Genomic DNA, 15,626 nt, shown 5'->3' on the forward strand with positions numbered 1-15,626 from the left:
GCCCTGAAGAGATCAGGGAAATTACTCCCTCTTGGGAAGGTCAATTTTTAAGGGACTGGGAGTTTGTGTTACCATTTATGTTTGTTCGGCTGTTCTAAAAGTGCAATGTATTGATACTTGCGAAATTTATTATTTTATTTAATTTATTTATTATTATTAGTTAATGCTTATATGCATCTTATATGCATCTTATAAGGTCTTATAAGTGTCTTATTAACTGTTAATTACTGCTTATTACAAGCACCTTAAAATAAAGTGTTACCAATTTATATTTTCACTTAACGCTTGAACTGGTACAAAACATGGTACAACAGGATTTTAAAGACAATATTGTTGAGAATTGCTACTATAGCCAAAGGCCCTTTGAGCTGTGTTAAGGCTACTAAAATGTGGCTATTTTTGTCATTTTCTGCTTTGCCAAACTTCTTTGACCCAGATAATTGTCTGATAACATTGCACATAATGATATGAATAATCTCATAAACATGTAAAATAATAAAATTTGCCATCTAAATAAGCTAGGCTACATGAACATCAATCCAGTTTCTACAAAAGGTGTATCTTTAATAATCAAATACGCATATTTCTAACCAGCCACTGATGACGCAACTGTGTTTACAAGTTTACAAACAGGACAAGCCTGCTGACAATATTACTCGAAGCTGTATCCAAAACAAACACTCATTGTCGAGCTTCTTTTGAAGGCATCTACAGTGTGTGGAATCTGCAGCCCACCAAATCATGTGAACCAGCTTTTCCACGGCTGACTTTCATACGGAGACTCCCTGTCCACGCCGATTGGCTCATTGTTACACATTTTTCCTGACGATTGGTTCATGGGAGTGCGTCAGGTCTCAATGGAGCCTGAACCTTGTAACCAAGGGGTGGAATAAAGTTTACAGGCAAACTTTGACAAGAGACGCACATTTGGACACCTGGACAAGTGCACTGGGCTTAGTTACTGTTATACTGGAACTATGAAAAGTTTTAAACAACGACTTAAGAAAAACGAGGTAAACATTATTGACTAGATACACATTTTACTCTTTCGAATAGCTTGTCAAGACTTTGGACCAAGCCCATAACATGTCCTGAAACTGAGTGTGTGTGTGCGCGCGCGTGTGTGTGTGTGATAGAATTGGGACTGTGGGTGGTCAGTCGGCGTGGTTGTAAGTTGCATATTGTTTTGCTGAACTCCAGGAATGAATTGTTGTTTATGGCTAAAGTGATAAGAACCATGCGTCTGTCTCGCAATTGTATCTAAGATTTTATCGCTGGATTTCACCGTGGTTGACACTTTTAGGCTACGCCTACTTTGCGCTTGAGCGATTGAGACAAGCAGAGATTGTTTATTGTATTGTTGCAAATTTAAACAACTGTACAACATTTCACAGATATTCTTTGTAATTTAATCCTAGTTGCTTGACCAATTTTTTTATTTTTCTGGTTCCTTTCCTGTGATAGACTGTAAGACTATTTGAAATAACTTGGGGAAATGCAATTGTAATGCGGTCAACAGACCTGGAACCACAGTGCTGTTATTGAAAAATAATCGATAGTTTAGAACGTCTGTGAGGCCATCAAAATCAAGAATTCAGCATCACCTCGCCATAAATTACATTATAAAAAGGATGGTTCTAGTCCTGGATGCTGATTGTTTCATACACTTTATTACAGCCGGTTGTATTTCACAATGTTCACTATATCACTGTTCATAATAGCAGAGTCATTATTTTAGTTTTTTTTGCATAGCAACTCTGTTATTTCAGGAGGAAATATATAATACATCGCCTTAATTAACTTTGCTTGATAAAATAAGGGTTTAATGGCAATTGCTAGTGCTATACTGAACTATAGTGAAGGTTTCACATTAAAATATGATTTGTTTCTTTTAGAAATGGAAATAAAGAAAGTTTTAGGATTTTCAAAAAGAAAGTGTTCAGTAGCAGAGCCAAACCAGACAATGGTAAAAGTGATGGCAGTTTCAGTGATGGCTCTGTAGAGCCGTAAGAGAGTAGGTTGTGAAATTGATGGTATGATTATTGCTTTTTCCGATGTCTTATTTTTGCCTCTCTCTCAGAGTACAGAATGGGGAAAGTATGATGAGCGTCTCATGAAGGCGGCAGAGAATGGAGATATAGAGAAACTCACAGCCACACTCAAGAAAGGAGCCAACCCCACCAAACTAGACTCAGAGGGCCATTCTGCGTAAGTGCCACTTTTAACATGATGCTTCTGTGATGCTAAATAAAATAGTGTCCAATGTACAAATAGCAGGTTTTTTTTAAAAATTGTATTTACTTGAATTTTACTGAGAATAATTCTCCACCTAAGTATACTCTATATTTTATTCTATGTTTATGCAAAAAAAGCAACAACTGACTGACACAACATTTTTACAAAGACAACTCATTTTACAGTAAGTTGCTGTCCTCTATGGTTCTGTGCACTACTGAGCTCATTCCCGCATTATGTTTTAAAGTGGAAGCTGAACCCCTCTATGAAAGGCTCTGGGATCAAGTGGTCTTGCGCTCTTTGATTGGACGTAAATCTCAAAAACAGTTCTCTATCCTCCCTGCTGGGACTCCTGTGTTTACTTCTGTATGCATTTCATCACTTGTCTCTTGCCACAAAATAGCTTTTTAATAAAAGTGCGAATGTCCAGCCAGGGGAGGAGGGAAGAAATTTTGATAGCCCAATTTTTTTCTGCCCTCATCCTCCTCTGCAGTGCACAATGCATTGATTGTTGAATTTATTTCCAGTAGCAGCTTCTGAATGAAAAGTCTGAAGCACTGAAGCACTTTTGTAGTGTTTTTCTTCTTCTGTGTTAGAATTGCCTGGATGATGACTGGCACATTCACACTAAGTTTTTACTGCTAAACCAATTTTGAGGCAATTTCACCCTTAATGCTATTTAAATCTTTCTTCAGCATTGGATTACTCTTCTTATATTTTACCCTCAAGGATAAGCTACCTCGAATGCCCTGTTTGCTTTGTGGAGGGTTTTGTATTCATTTATTGCATAATTGACAGAGCTATAGTACTGCTTCCACAATCTGTAATAAGATATTTCTTCCATGGACCTGCATCACACTTCTCATGATAAATACTGGTATGTGTAAACAAGGAAAAACTAAGCACAGAAATAAATGTTGAAACGTGAACCTCCAAGATGATTAGTATACTTTCTGATTAAGCAGTTTAAAGGTACACAATAGGTACACAAAAACTCATTTTAAAGCTCTGAGTTTTCTCCTATAATGCCCGATGAGTTTGGAGAACATCTGACAAGAGATCAGAGATCATTCCTTTATACAGAATCTCTCCAGATCCTTCAGATTCCCAGATCCATGTTGGTGCTTCTTCTCTTCAGTTCAGCCCACTCATTGTCTATAGGGTTTTTGTGTTGATTCTGATGTTTGTTTTGGATCGTTGTACTGATGGAAGATCCAACCACGGTCCATTATAAGATTTCTAGCAGAGGCCGTCAGGTTTTGATTTATCTGTTGGTATTTGCTAGAATCCAGGATGCCATGTATCTGAACAAGATGTCCTCTGGCAGGAAATTAGGCCCACAGCATTAAAGATCCAGCAGTATATTTAACTGTGGGCATGGGGCACTTTTTATCCCTGTTTGCACCAAACCCATCTGGTAGGTTTGCTGCCAAAAAGCACTTGTTTAGTTTCATCTGACCATAGAACCAGGACCCTTTTGAAGTTCCAGTCGTGTCTGACAACTGAATTTGGCCTTTGTGTTTACTCATATTTATATTCCTGTGAAACAAGAAGTCATAGCTTGACAATTTCATGTTCCTAGTCACCCTGGTGTGCTAAATATGTAAATATTAATGGGAATATACTTCAGTACTAAAATTCTAGGGGTGTCAATAATTCTGGCCAACTTGTTTTGCTTTTTTTTTTTTTTTTTTTATGAAAGATCAAAAGGATGAACAATGCAGATTTATGTTTACAGCCATCTTCAATCATATTTACCAGGAGTGCCAATAATTCTGACCACAACTGTAAATAAGGCATGAAAGAAGTTCCGAAACAGGAACATGAGAAGCATAGAAGTTGTTCCAGAGAGTAAATGTCATCATAAAGCTTATCATAAACGCATCAAAGGTGTTTAACTAAATCATAAATGTGTGGCACAGCAGTGCTCTGGTAATATGTTTATGGGAGGGTATTAAATATGGTGTGCAGTGTTATGTAGCCTATAATTTTCCTATGTTTCTTCTTTTATCTCTTCCGGTCAGCTGTTTTTAAAGGTGGTTGTATTAGGTGTGTCGGGCCTCATGCCAGGATTTTAGTCGTGTTCTGTTGTTGTTAAATATTTCCTACCTTCCAATGTTTTTCTGTCAAATAGAATATGTATTTCCTTGCCTTAACCTTGTCAGTAAACATGATGGAATAAAGAAATGTCATAATTTTCTTTTATATTTAGCTCCTGTGCATTTTACTTTAATTCCTTTTTCAAATAGATGTTAAAAAGATTTTTTTTCTCCCTTTATTTTCTGCTACAAAACATGTTTATACCCACATCCTACATCTTGTTGATCTTTCTTTTGTCCTCTAACTATTTCAACGTACAAGCTTCAACAGTCCTGGTGATCTAATTACCTCAGATGTATCATGCCTGCTTTGTGACTATAGGCTCAAGGAGGGGTTGTGCCTATTTTCTGTTGAAACAGGCCTCGGCTGCTATGTTGTTGCATGTTTTTTTTTTTTATGTTTCTTGGCTCTTTATACATAATCATAATCACTGGTAAACTCACATATGTTGTAAAAGCATATTTTGATCTCCATGGAAGTATGATAGGCTATATATTAACCTGTGCAAATATCTGCATTAAATATACTTTATTCATGTTGTAAAATAAAATTATTGACATTGAAATTAATGAACAATATTATTGATTGCTTACAATTAATACATTTACTTGTATTTTTTATTTTTTTTAAGGTTTCATGTTGCTGCTAGCAAAGGCCTCATAAACAGCCTAAATGTTTTCCTGGAGAACGGTGTCAACTTGAAGGCTTTAGATGCTGCCGGTAAGACTTTCTGAAGTAATCACATTTCATGAACCATTTAAGTCATAATTCATTCCTCTATCTGAAGACCTGACCCTCCTGCTGTGGATAATCAACCAATGCATTTTGTTTAAATGTTGTGCGGTCGGTGGTTCGTGCATTAGCCTAAAGACAAGCTTCATTTAGCAAAACAAGACATTACGAGATTTTCTATTGTATTTGTCCTATTTGTCCTAACTCGGTAACTCGAAGCCCAAGCCGAGCAAGGACAGCAAACCAAGTTAGTTTACTATTAACCTTTAAGGCTGAACCGGCAGGCGAACTAGTGAATACTAGTTAGCCATAGTGTTCTGCTGTGGTATCGAAATTGGAATCGAGAATTGAGAAATTTCACTGGTATCTAAAATTAAGATGTCATAGCAATCTTATTTCCAACAAATATTTAGGCCTACTTGATCTATATCGCGATCGTTAAAAAAATTACTCATGTTAGGTTTTGGCCATAATTGTGTTAAATAATCTTGTTAAAAAACATTCAATATTGTCAATAGTGACAAAATAATCATGATTATGATTTTTGACATGATTTCTGAGCTCACATTGAAAAACTGGGATTCAAAATCTACTTAACCTAAGAAATAAACAGAAAGGATAAGATTTTGAAAAATGTGAAGCAAAGAAGACGTAAAATGAATAGTATTCTGCGCTATTTGTAAGTCACTAAACGAACAATTAAATAAGCAAATTTGTGAAATTGATCATGAGATTCCTTCATACAGATGACCAGAATCATGAAGAACATGATCAGTTTGAACTCAAACTTCTGGAGTTCAAGCAGCTCAAGTGCTGCTGCCATTAAAGCAAACAAAGTTTCTGACTTTTAAACCTCACTGTATGTATGTTGTTCCTCTCTGCAGGTAAAACCGCTTTGCATCTGTCTGCCGCAGGCGGTCATCCCATGTGTGTGCAGAGGCTGCTGCAGGTACTGTCCACTAACAATCACAGGAAGACAGACTAATGAGAAACCGCATTGGAATGTCAGTGTTGACGTATAACCAACCCCTTTAGCTATTGCTCTGCCAAAGACAGCTCAATGCTTTCTTTTTTTCATACCCTGTTTTATGTTTAAAGCCCTTGTTTAGTTTTTTTTTCTGGACTTTCCTTTGCTTTTGATCTCCACTGGAGCAATTTACTCCAGTTTTTTGTATTATAAAGCAACCATTCTTTTGCTCACAAACGCACCGTTAAGAATGCGAGGTGTGTTATCTGGTGCGGGAATGTGAATTTTCTTTCGTAAAGCTTTGATGTGAATGCAGCTATAATTAAATGCAAGTGAAAACGAAGGAGACGAATGCACATGAGTTTCAATTGGCAGTCAATTGCATTAAAGTAGTGCAAAAGCAAAATAATTATAAACCATGAACAATTTAAAGCATTAAAAAAATAAACTTATGTTTGAGCCAAATTCTAAATATATATTTGCATTTATGATGAGCGTGTGCTGAGAGGCATTTGTGCAATTTACATTCTGTTCAATGTTTTTTATTTTTGTTCAGTTTTCTTAGCTTGTTGAGCAGAGGAATATGTAAATGAACTTAAGTTGTAAAATAAATCATTGAAGATTTGAAAACACATTTCATTTTTTTTTCAGAATGTATATTGCCCATATGTATGTTAAATATTTTATTTTCCAACAGTGTAAATGTCCTGTTGACAGCGCAGACCTGCAGGGCCGTACAGCTTTGCATGATGCAGGTGTGTGGATTTTTCTTTTTTAAAATTATATTTATTTTATTAATATTCCATGTGTAAAGTCTGAGCCTCGTGGGCAAGTGCGCCGACATGTGCCTCTGTTGCGCTTCGGGCGACCTGTGTTGGAGTCCCGACTCGTGGACCTTTCCCGATCCAGTCCCCACTCTCTCTCTCTCTCTCTCTCTCTCTCTCTCTCTCTCTCTCTCTCTCTCTCTCTCTCTCTCTCTCTCTCTCTCTCTCTCTCTCTCTCTCTCTCTCTCTCTCTCTCTCTCTCTCTCCCCCACCTCACTTCCTGTCTAGCTACTGTCCTATCTAATAAAAGGCAAAAACGCCAAAAAATATATATATTCCATTTAAAATGTTAGTAATTTTTTTCCCCCATAATTTATAATTCTACATTTGCTTTTGTTTCACTGACTAATCGACAACAATGTTTAATTTAAAGAATTTAATTTAATTTAATTAAAAAAATCTTTTTTCCATGTTCAACAGAAGAAAGAAAATCATACAGGTTTGGAAAAACTTGAGGCTGAGTAAATTATGACAGAATTGTAATTTTTGGGTGAACTATCCCTTTAAGAACGAAACTTTGCTCTGTGTCGCTGGGAGACCTTGCATTTCTGCTATGTTTGGAACTATATTTGTTACAAAAGCGGTCAAAATGTACAAGATTGTGTCTAAAAATTGTCAATTCATATAATCAGGTTATTGTTTATTGAACTGCTGTATAAAATGAATGTCATATTTGTAATCGTGCTGATGTGCGAGAAAATGGCACTCTTGCTTGTGTAATATTGATGAACTATTATGTTATAATCTCAAAATACAAGAACTCATGCAAGGCAATTCATATCTTGAATTTTGGGGGCATTATTATTATTATTATTATTATTTTATTGACATTTCCGACCTTGCACGACACTATTTTACATCAACACCAGACTAGCTTGCTTGTTGTTAAGCTTAATGGAGGACATACCACAATTTTGTGTGTTGCATGCTCAGATGCATTTTGGGTGTGTGTGTGTCAGATTTATTATCATCATTCTTTTCAGGCAGATCTTTCATTATGAATTCTTCAACTGCTGCATGAGGATGCATCGAGGACCGATATAATGTCTAGCTGTCAGAGTTGATTGGAAAAGTATAACGTCTTGTGTCATGTTATTGTTTTTCAGCAAATGTAGGCTGTAAAGCCGCCATCAAAATGCTCTTTGACAGCGGTGCATCTATTGATGCTACTGATGCAGTAAGTAAAATGGTTTTGAAAGAACAATTAATTTTGCACACTGTGTATATATAAGAAGCGATGTGAGAAAGTGAGATAGAACATTTTATATTGATTGCAATACATGTAAATATGTCCCTTTTTCAGGATGGTAGATCACCTTTGTTGCTTGCTGCTAAGACGAGCCAACCAAGAGCATGCCAGTTGCTTGTGCAAAATGGAGCACGCACTGTTCTTCGAGACAAGCAAAGCAAGTAAGGGAAAGCATTTTAATTATCTTATTTTCTTTTGTGCATTAATAATGATCCACAAAGAGTTTGCAAAAATCAAATATTTATAAGCAAAGTATCAGCCAGAAGAGGAAGATTACGTTTTAAATTCAAATATATTTATATTCAGTTTAATTTTGTTTACTAATGTGAATCAACTTGCAAGAAAATCCATCTTCTACAAGGAAGTCACCTGTTTTCTTTCCATTGAAGTGGCACACATTTGCATGTGTACACTGCAGAAAGCAGCAATAGGAACAATGCGGAAGTGCATAGCACACTTATGTTGCATTCATTCTCAGAACTAGTGAAGCAACACTATATAGGCCTACCTTTATTTGTTATTTAAAGTGCAGCAAAAGATTTAAATCAATATGTGAACATTTTTAGGGCTGCCAAAGTCAATTCAACTCATGAGATTCATTAAATGTTGAAAAGCATTAAAATTATTTAATAAATAATTTAATGATATAGTTCAGTATAAGTCATGAACTGCTTTTGATGAGTCTTAGAAAAAGCTCATTCAAGTAAAGATACCTTTTAAGCTTTGCAGAAATAATCATAAAGTTTGTTTGACCTTGAGTTGTGCCATACCAACTGATCAATACTTGTTTCTATCTTCTGTTTTTCTGACTTGTTATTTTTTATGTTCTGTCTAGGACTGCGCTAATATTAGCTTGTGAGAACTCCTGTAAAGAAGTGGTGGAGATTCTCCTGAAGACTAAGGCAGATGTTTCTGCAGTGGACATTTATGGCCATGACGCTTACCACTATGCCAAACTAAGTCAGAATCAAGACTTGATCACTCTTGTACAACATGCCTTGGAAACAACCACTAAAGGTAATATAACACCATGTAATCTTGTGACCAGCAGTGCCTTTTTGATCCAGCAAGGCAGTGCAAAGTGACAGTCTTGTTATCATTACATGTTGAAATTGCTGCACCTGCTCATGCAGGCAGCAAGTCAGTCAAGTTTTAAATTTAGATCCCATATCAGCCATCACACTGTCATTACTGGGTAATGTCATGTAATTTAAGAGAAGTGTCTGAAAGATCCAGATCCAGCTGTGCTCGCATAGACTTCTCAGATACTAACTCTAAAAGCATCAATTTCTAGAGTGGACCGGTCTGTATTCCTTTTCCAAGAACTGTCTTATTTAAAGAGAGAGGCTTATTCCAAGCAAACCAGCCTCTTATTATAAGAAGATCACTTGGGTCCCTGAAAGATGCTTTTCATGTAAAATCTGCCATATCACCAGATTAAAATTAAATGCAACAATTAGTTAATAAAGTGATTGCCATGTAAATCAGTGCACATTCATGGCATATTAAAACGCTTTTCTGAAATGTGCAAAAGGAACAGAAACATCATGTGTTATAACAACCCCCCCACTTTTTGTTTCCAGCCAAAGAGACTGCCAATGTTTCACAGAAGATTCAACAGGTAACATTGACTTTTTGCTGACAATTTAACTCTTTGACGCATTTTCATTCGGATTCACAGTCAAGTTCAAATATTTGTAATCCAAGACAGGAAAGGCAGTAACAGCAGGTCATGAGTTTGCTCCATCTATTTATTGATCTTACTGCCATCTAGAGTCTTAAATGCTAATCGCAGTGCACTTTAATTAGAGCCATCCTAATCTGCAGTCACTTGAGAATGATGATGGTGTGCTATGTATGTCCATCTCTGCAATGATGGAAATCAGTTGGATGGAATTCAATGTTCTTCTGCAGCTGTCGATGGAGATGAATACTGATTCTCATGCTCATGTGAAGATTTCAGCCATACATGTGTAAATCTATAGTTTCTTACTTTTAACACATCTATTATAGATCCAGCCTTCAGGATATGGTTTAATTATTTACTGTAGGGAGATGCATGTATTATTAAAGAATTGTTAGAGAATTTATTATGGAAATATAGATTTCTTTCTATCTAAAGACCATGTCATCAGAGATTTTTGATAAGAATTGAAAGAATTTTGTTTTTCTTTCTGAAGGCACAGGCTAAACCCTGGACCAAAGCAGGATCAGTAAAGACGGAGAAAGCTGTGTCAGAGCCACTAACAGTGAGTTTCTTTAGAGGATGGAAGTCTGTGCTATCAGGCAGTCATTTTGCTTTGCTGTAGCTGATTGTGGTCAGTTGTGAATGTCATCAATAAAGGGTTGTGTCTGAATTACAGAAGGAACATGGCAGTCACTCCACTGAAGGTAACTTGGAATGTGTTTATATATAATGGCAGAACATCAGGATTGCAATCAGTCATATCACAAAAGCTTTCCAGGTCTGGGCTCTGATGTTTTAAACATACTTTCTGCTTCCTGAAGGAAAAGGTGCCAAACAAGGTCATAATCTGGATTCTACACAGGTATCCTGCCTAACCTGACTAACCTGATCTGTGTCTGAAGAGTTTGCTTTATGACAGTGTCATTAAGTATTTTTAGGTTTAGTTAACTCCTTATTTTTGAAGTATGTGATCTGGATATCTTGCTCACTGTTTGTCCTTTTATCAGCCATTTAGATTAAATTTTAAATTAAGGTCTTCACCACAAAATCAATCAATTTTAGTGTTTTGCTAAAAAAAATGATGTATGTGACCTTGATATCTTGCTCATAGTCCTTTTATCAGGCAGTTAAATTAAACTTTCCATTAACTATTATATTATATATAATGCAGTCAACCAAGTAATATAATTTGTATAATGTGAACACTTTTTTTCTGACAGAATATAGAGATTTAAGGGTTATAACTTCACTTGATATCAGACTTGATTTATATCCCATTCTCATCAAACTGAAACATTACAGCAGTTGATCTAAAATAGACAAACGAAAGAGTATTTCTTAGTTCAACATTACCCTTGTCAATTATTCAGGTCAGGCCTGCACATTCAGCTCCTGTGCCAGTGAGATCTACTCCGATGGAGTTATTGCCCGGCGAGGTGGAGGCCCTTAGGAGAGAACTACGAGATGCACGGAGGAGGCAAGAAGTAGCAGAGGCGGAGGTGCACAGGCTGGACACGGAACTGGCTCTGCGTTGTCAGGAATACGAAGGTCTGAGGAGGAGCAGCGAACAAGCTCTGCATGCGTCCCATAACCGGTCATGGGAGCTGGAGGAGGCCTTGGGTGAGGTGCAAAGAAGGATGGCCGGCTCAGAATCCCGAGTGAGACAGATGCAAGCTCATCTCGTAGCCGTCAGGGAGCACTTGGTGGAAGAGCTGAGAGTCCAGCTTCAAGAAGTCAAAGGTCAGCGGGAGGCAGCCGTAGCCGAACTGGGGAGAATGCAGAAGGAGCTCAGCCAGAGCAGGAGGGAGGTAGAGCAGCAGAAGCAGAACCAGGGCTCCTTGATGCAGGAACTTGGCCGGCTTTCCCAGGAGCTGCTCAGCAGAGAAGAGCAAATAAACACACTGAGGACGAGGTTAGCAGGAATGGAGACGCAGCAGGCTGAGACGTTGTGTAAAGAAGCTCAGACCCCATCAGAATGGTGCCCGACACATGCGAAGAGCACCACGACCGACCTCATCACGGAGACCAGCGAACCAACCGTAGATCTGGAGAACTACATCAGCAAGGGTGAGCACACAGTCATAACTAGCTCACTGAACAATGCACTGCAAAATGCCGAAACCAAAGCTGACGAGGCTCTACAGAAGTACCAGTGCGCCCAGGAAGAGAACCAGAGCCTGCTGAGAGAACTTCAAGAGCAAAAGACAGAGCTGGACACAATCCAGGAGGCTCTGAAGTCCAAGTTTGCTCCTGTTGTCTTAGTGGAGGAAAAGGAGAACGAGGTGGAACGACTCAAACTAGCCCTTGAAGAGATGGAGAAGAGACAATACCAGGCCAGTTTGAGCATCTCAAACACAAAAGAGGAGGGTGTTCAGACAGAAGAACACAGGCAGCCATGCGCAAGTGAAGTACAGCATAACCAAGTCTCTTCTACAGGGAGTGACAGAGCAGAATGTGAAGTCACTAGAATTGCAGCGGAAAACGTGCAGTCAAGTGGAATAGAGAGCAAAAGTAGCACAACTGAGGACCAGGGGAGGACATCACCAGATCAAGTTGTCAAGGTTAATAATTATTGCTTGTATATTTATTATATTCATGATACATTTTTTTTCTCACAGATCATCAATGCATTGAGATTGTCCCAAAATCCATATATCAATGCAGATTCTATTAATAAACGTTTAATGTATCATTTTGTCATTTACAAGCATATTATTTAAATGTTTTGGAATGCACCTATACTAAAATTCGAATGAATTCATAAATGGCTGATATTCAAATTCTATACGTTTGTGTCTAAATGAATTAAGAAATAAAAACTAAAAACAAAAATTAGTCATTTTAAATGCTACAATTCCTACATTTAGGCATCACAACTTTATAATGTACACAGTATAAAAAAATTATTCATTTTGAGATTTGCCATAGATGACATTTATATAAGTGTAATTAAATTGTTAATGTTTAAAAAAAAAATCAACTTTAAGTGAGCATTAGATGGCAGCGAAGGTAATCAAAATATAAAAAATATGGGAAATGAGCATGAAATATCTCTAATATCAGCAAATGGCCTAAACAAATTGTAAAAATCTGATTACATGTGTTCTCTATCTCAGTCATCAGTGAAGCATGAGGGACAGAGGTTGGCTCAGGTCAACATATCAGAACCCGTCGGCTCCTGTGAACCATCACAATCAGACAGCTCCCTCCAGGCTCAGGTCTACAGCCTACAACAGCAGCTAGAGGTTAGTTACTCACAGCTCGCTCTATTCTTTAGGGCTGTTTTTGAGAGTCTGCTTTGTTTAAGCTTTGTTAAACTTGAGAGGTCAGTGCTTTTAGTGCGGGACAGATAGCAGCAGCTTGTTTATTTGCAGCAATCTTTGTAAATATCAACGCATAATATACTACGTTGACTACATTTATGTTAGCATTTTTTCTTAATGGAGAGTTAATGGAGAACCAGCATTAATCAGTTGTGTTTCACTTTGGAGGGAAGGTGGATTGTTTCCATAACTCCCATAATATAAGCTCTTATAATATAGAATACATTTACAGTATGAATGCATTCACATTTTTCTCATGCTTTTATGGTCATATTTATATTTTTATATTAAGAAATACACACAAGCACACACAGCAAATAAAAGTCAACAACTTCTCAATTCAACCCAAGAAAGAAGTTTGGTGGTGCAAAATAAACAAGGCAACCAATTCACTTAACAACACATTTTATTACATAATACATCCAGGGAGAGGGTAGATAAGTGGTTCCTTCAGTCGGCACTCATTCTGGGTTTAATAGTTGGTTTAGTTTAAGTAGGAGAATTTTTCCCAAACCATAAAGGAAACACTTAATCTTTCAGTTTATCATAAACGTTCATTTTATTAAATCATCACATTTGGAGATGCGTGGTTTTCACTGGACAGAAGTGGTATGAAAAATTGCACACTGAAAATGAACTACTGTAGTAACTAAAGCCCAAAGTATACTTCGGCTGGTTGCGTTTAACGACGGCCCGTGCACTGTCCACATGACGTAATTTTCATCATCAGGAGGGTCCGCGAACGTTTGTGTACAGCCCAATATTTGAGTCCATGCGGAGGGTTTGTGTACAACAGCACGTGCGAGTGACTTGAGCACTTGAAAACAAAGTCCACTGGATAGTGTGCATACGCAGAACGCTTCTTTTTTCACTCACAGCCAAAGGAGTATACTTTGAAAGGCTTGTGCACTCAACTGTGAGATGAAGCAGAACACAGAAAATAAAGTGTGCGTGGGCCTTAAAGCTGGCAAAAAAGTGTAGTGGAGTAAAAGGTACAATATATGACTCTGAGATATGGAGTAAAAGCATAAAGTTACATTAGATGGAAATGCTTAAGAAAAGTTCAGTTCTTGTGTAAATGTACTTTTGTTACGTTTTACCACTGGAAATAGACCATGTCATAGGCCCCAGAGGAGACTGGATCTTGAGTTGAGTCAAGCCTGTTGCTGTTGGAGAGAACTGGGAGTAGTAAGGAAAAATGAAACTGATGTGTCATTTCCACTGCTCATACAGTGCTGGTAACTTCACAGAAGCAATTTTTGCACTCCCACAGAGTAGTCACTCTCAGGAGACATCTTAACTTTCATTAAAGTACTCGCTCCCCCCCCCCCCAATTCTTTTACTGTATTCCAGCACTTTGACATGTATTGTACATTTCTAAATTATACATTTAATTTAGAAATGTACAATACATGTCAAAGTTGCTGGATTACAGTAAAAGCATTGGGGTTTAAGCATGAATCATTTTTCTTTTGTAACTGGTGTGCTAACCAATGCATTATGAACTTGTTCTCTTACTTTTATTGCCAGAATTCGGAAAAGCATTACAAACATGTGCTTTCAATATACCGAACACGGTTGCTCAGTGCAGCACAGGTAACATTTTATTATTTTATGATGTACATTTTCTTATTTTCAAAGTAAACCTATGAAAATAGCAGTGTTTGTGTTCTAGAAGCTGTGGTCTTCTTTTGCAGGGTTTCATGGACGAAGAGGCCAGAGTGGCTCTGCTTCAGATTGCCAAGATGAGAGAGTGCTGAGCGTTCATGTGCATATCCATATATGTATCGACTTTACTGTTCAAAAGTTTGGGGTTGGAAAGATTTTTGTAATGTTTTTGAAAGAAGTTTCATATGTTAACCATGGCTGCCTTTATTTGATCAATTGTGAAATGTTGTTAGAATTTAAAAGAACTGCTTTCTATTTAAACATGTCGTCATATTTTAAAAACGTTTTTCTGTAATGGCACAGCTGAATTATCAGCAGCCATTACTCCAGTCTTCAGTGTCTCATGATCCTTCAGAAATCATTCCAATATGCTGATTTGAAGAAACATTTCTTATTATTGCCAATGTTGAAAACAGTTGTGCTGCTTAATGTTTTTGTGGAAAGCGTGATACATGTTTTTCATGATTTTTTGATGAATAGAAATAAAATTCTAAATGTCTTTACTGTCACTTTTGATCAATTTAAAGGAAGGGTAGGCGATTAGTTCCAGAAACTTTTTTTTTGTTATGCCGGTTGAAAGTCTCTTCACATCCTAGCATTCACTAAGTTAATTAAGTGGTCTAAATCCATTTATATGTATGTTGTCTGTGGAAGGCTTAGGACCATAAAAGGATCATCCAATCATTGCATTCGGTCCGATGTCCTATCTGCCTGTCAATCTACTGTATTTCCATACCTCCGCGCACCTTGTTCGTACAGACATCACACGTCATCAGAGCGTTTCATGCAGAATTAGACAGACGTCAGTCACAGAGCACCGCAACAGAAACAGCAGCCGCCT

At 37.4% G+C, this 15,626-nt stretch overlaps 1 protein-coding gene across 1 annotated transcript; it reads left to right on the plus strand.

Moving 5' to 3' along the window:
* The first annotated feature begins 688 nt into the window (after positions 1 to 688).
* Positions 689 to 15,306, plus strand: uacaa (uveal autoantigen with coiled-coil domains and ankyrin repeats a). Its single transcript, XM_056254478.1, has 16 exons — positions 689 to 1,013; positions 2,081 to 2,208; positions 4,967 to 5,055; positions 5,952 to 6,016; positions 6,732 to 6,789; positions 7,965 to 8,035; positions 8,162 to 8,268; positions 8,943 to 9,124; positions 9,691 to 9,728; positions 10,288 to 10,356; positions 10,471 to 10,498; positions 10,616 to 10,656; positions 11,165 to 12,355; positions 12,911 to 13,039; positions 14,648 to 14,713; positions 14,815 to 15,306. Exons 1-16 carry the CDS (start codon positions 978 to 980, stop codon positions 14,875 to 14,877), a joined length of 2,361 nt encoding a protein of 786 aa, XP_056110453.1. The 5' UTR covers positions 689 to 977; the 3' UTR covers positions 14,878 to 15,306.
* Positions 15,307 to 15,626: the final 320 nt, after the last annotated feature.

Source organism: Rhinichthys klamathensis, unplaced genomic scaffold (assembly GCF_029890125.1).
Source record: "Rhinichthys klamathensis goyatoka isolate OS25496 unplaced genomic scaffold, OSU_Roscu_1.1 h1tg000005l_1, whole genome shotgun sequence".
Lineage (NCBI taxonomy): Eukaryota > Metazoa > Chordata > Actinopteri > Cypriniformes > Leuciscidae > Rhinichthys > Rhinichthys klamathensis.

What these genes read in the sequence shown, in the direction of transcription:
- uacaa (XM_056254478.1), top strand. Translation starts at nt 978, where the DNA reads ATGAAAAGTTTTAAACAACGACTTAAGAAAAACGAG. An exon ending in ATAATCTGGATTCTACACAG is followed by an intron (nt 10,657 to 11,164) that starts GTATCCTGCCTA and finishes TCAATTATTCAG; the next exon opens with GTCAGGCCTGCACATTCAGC. An exon ending in GGTTGCTCAGTGCAGCACAG is followed by an intron (nt 14,714 to 14,814) that starts GTAACATTTTAT and finishes CTTCTTTTGCAG; the next exon opens with GGTTTCATGGACGAAGAGGC.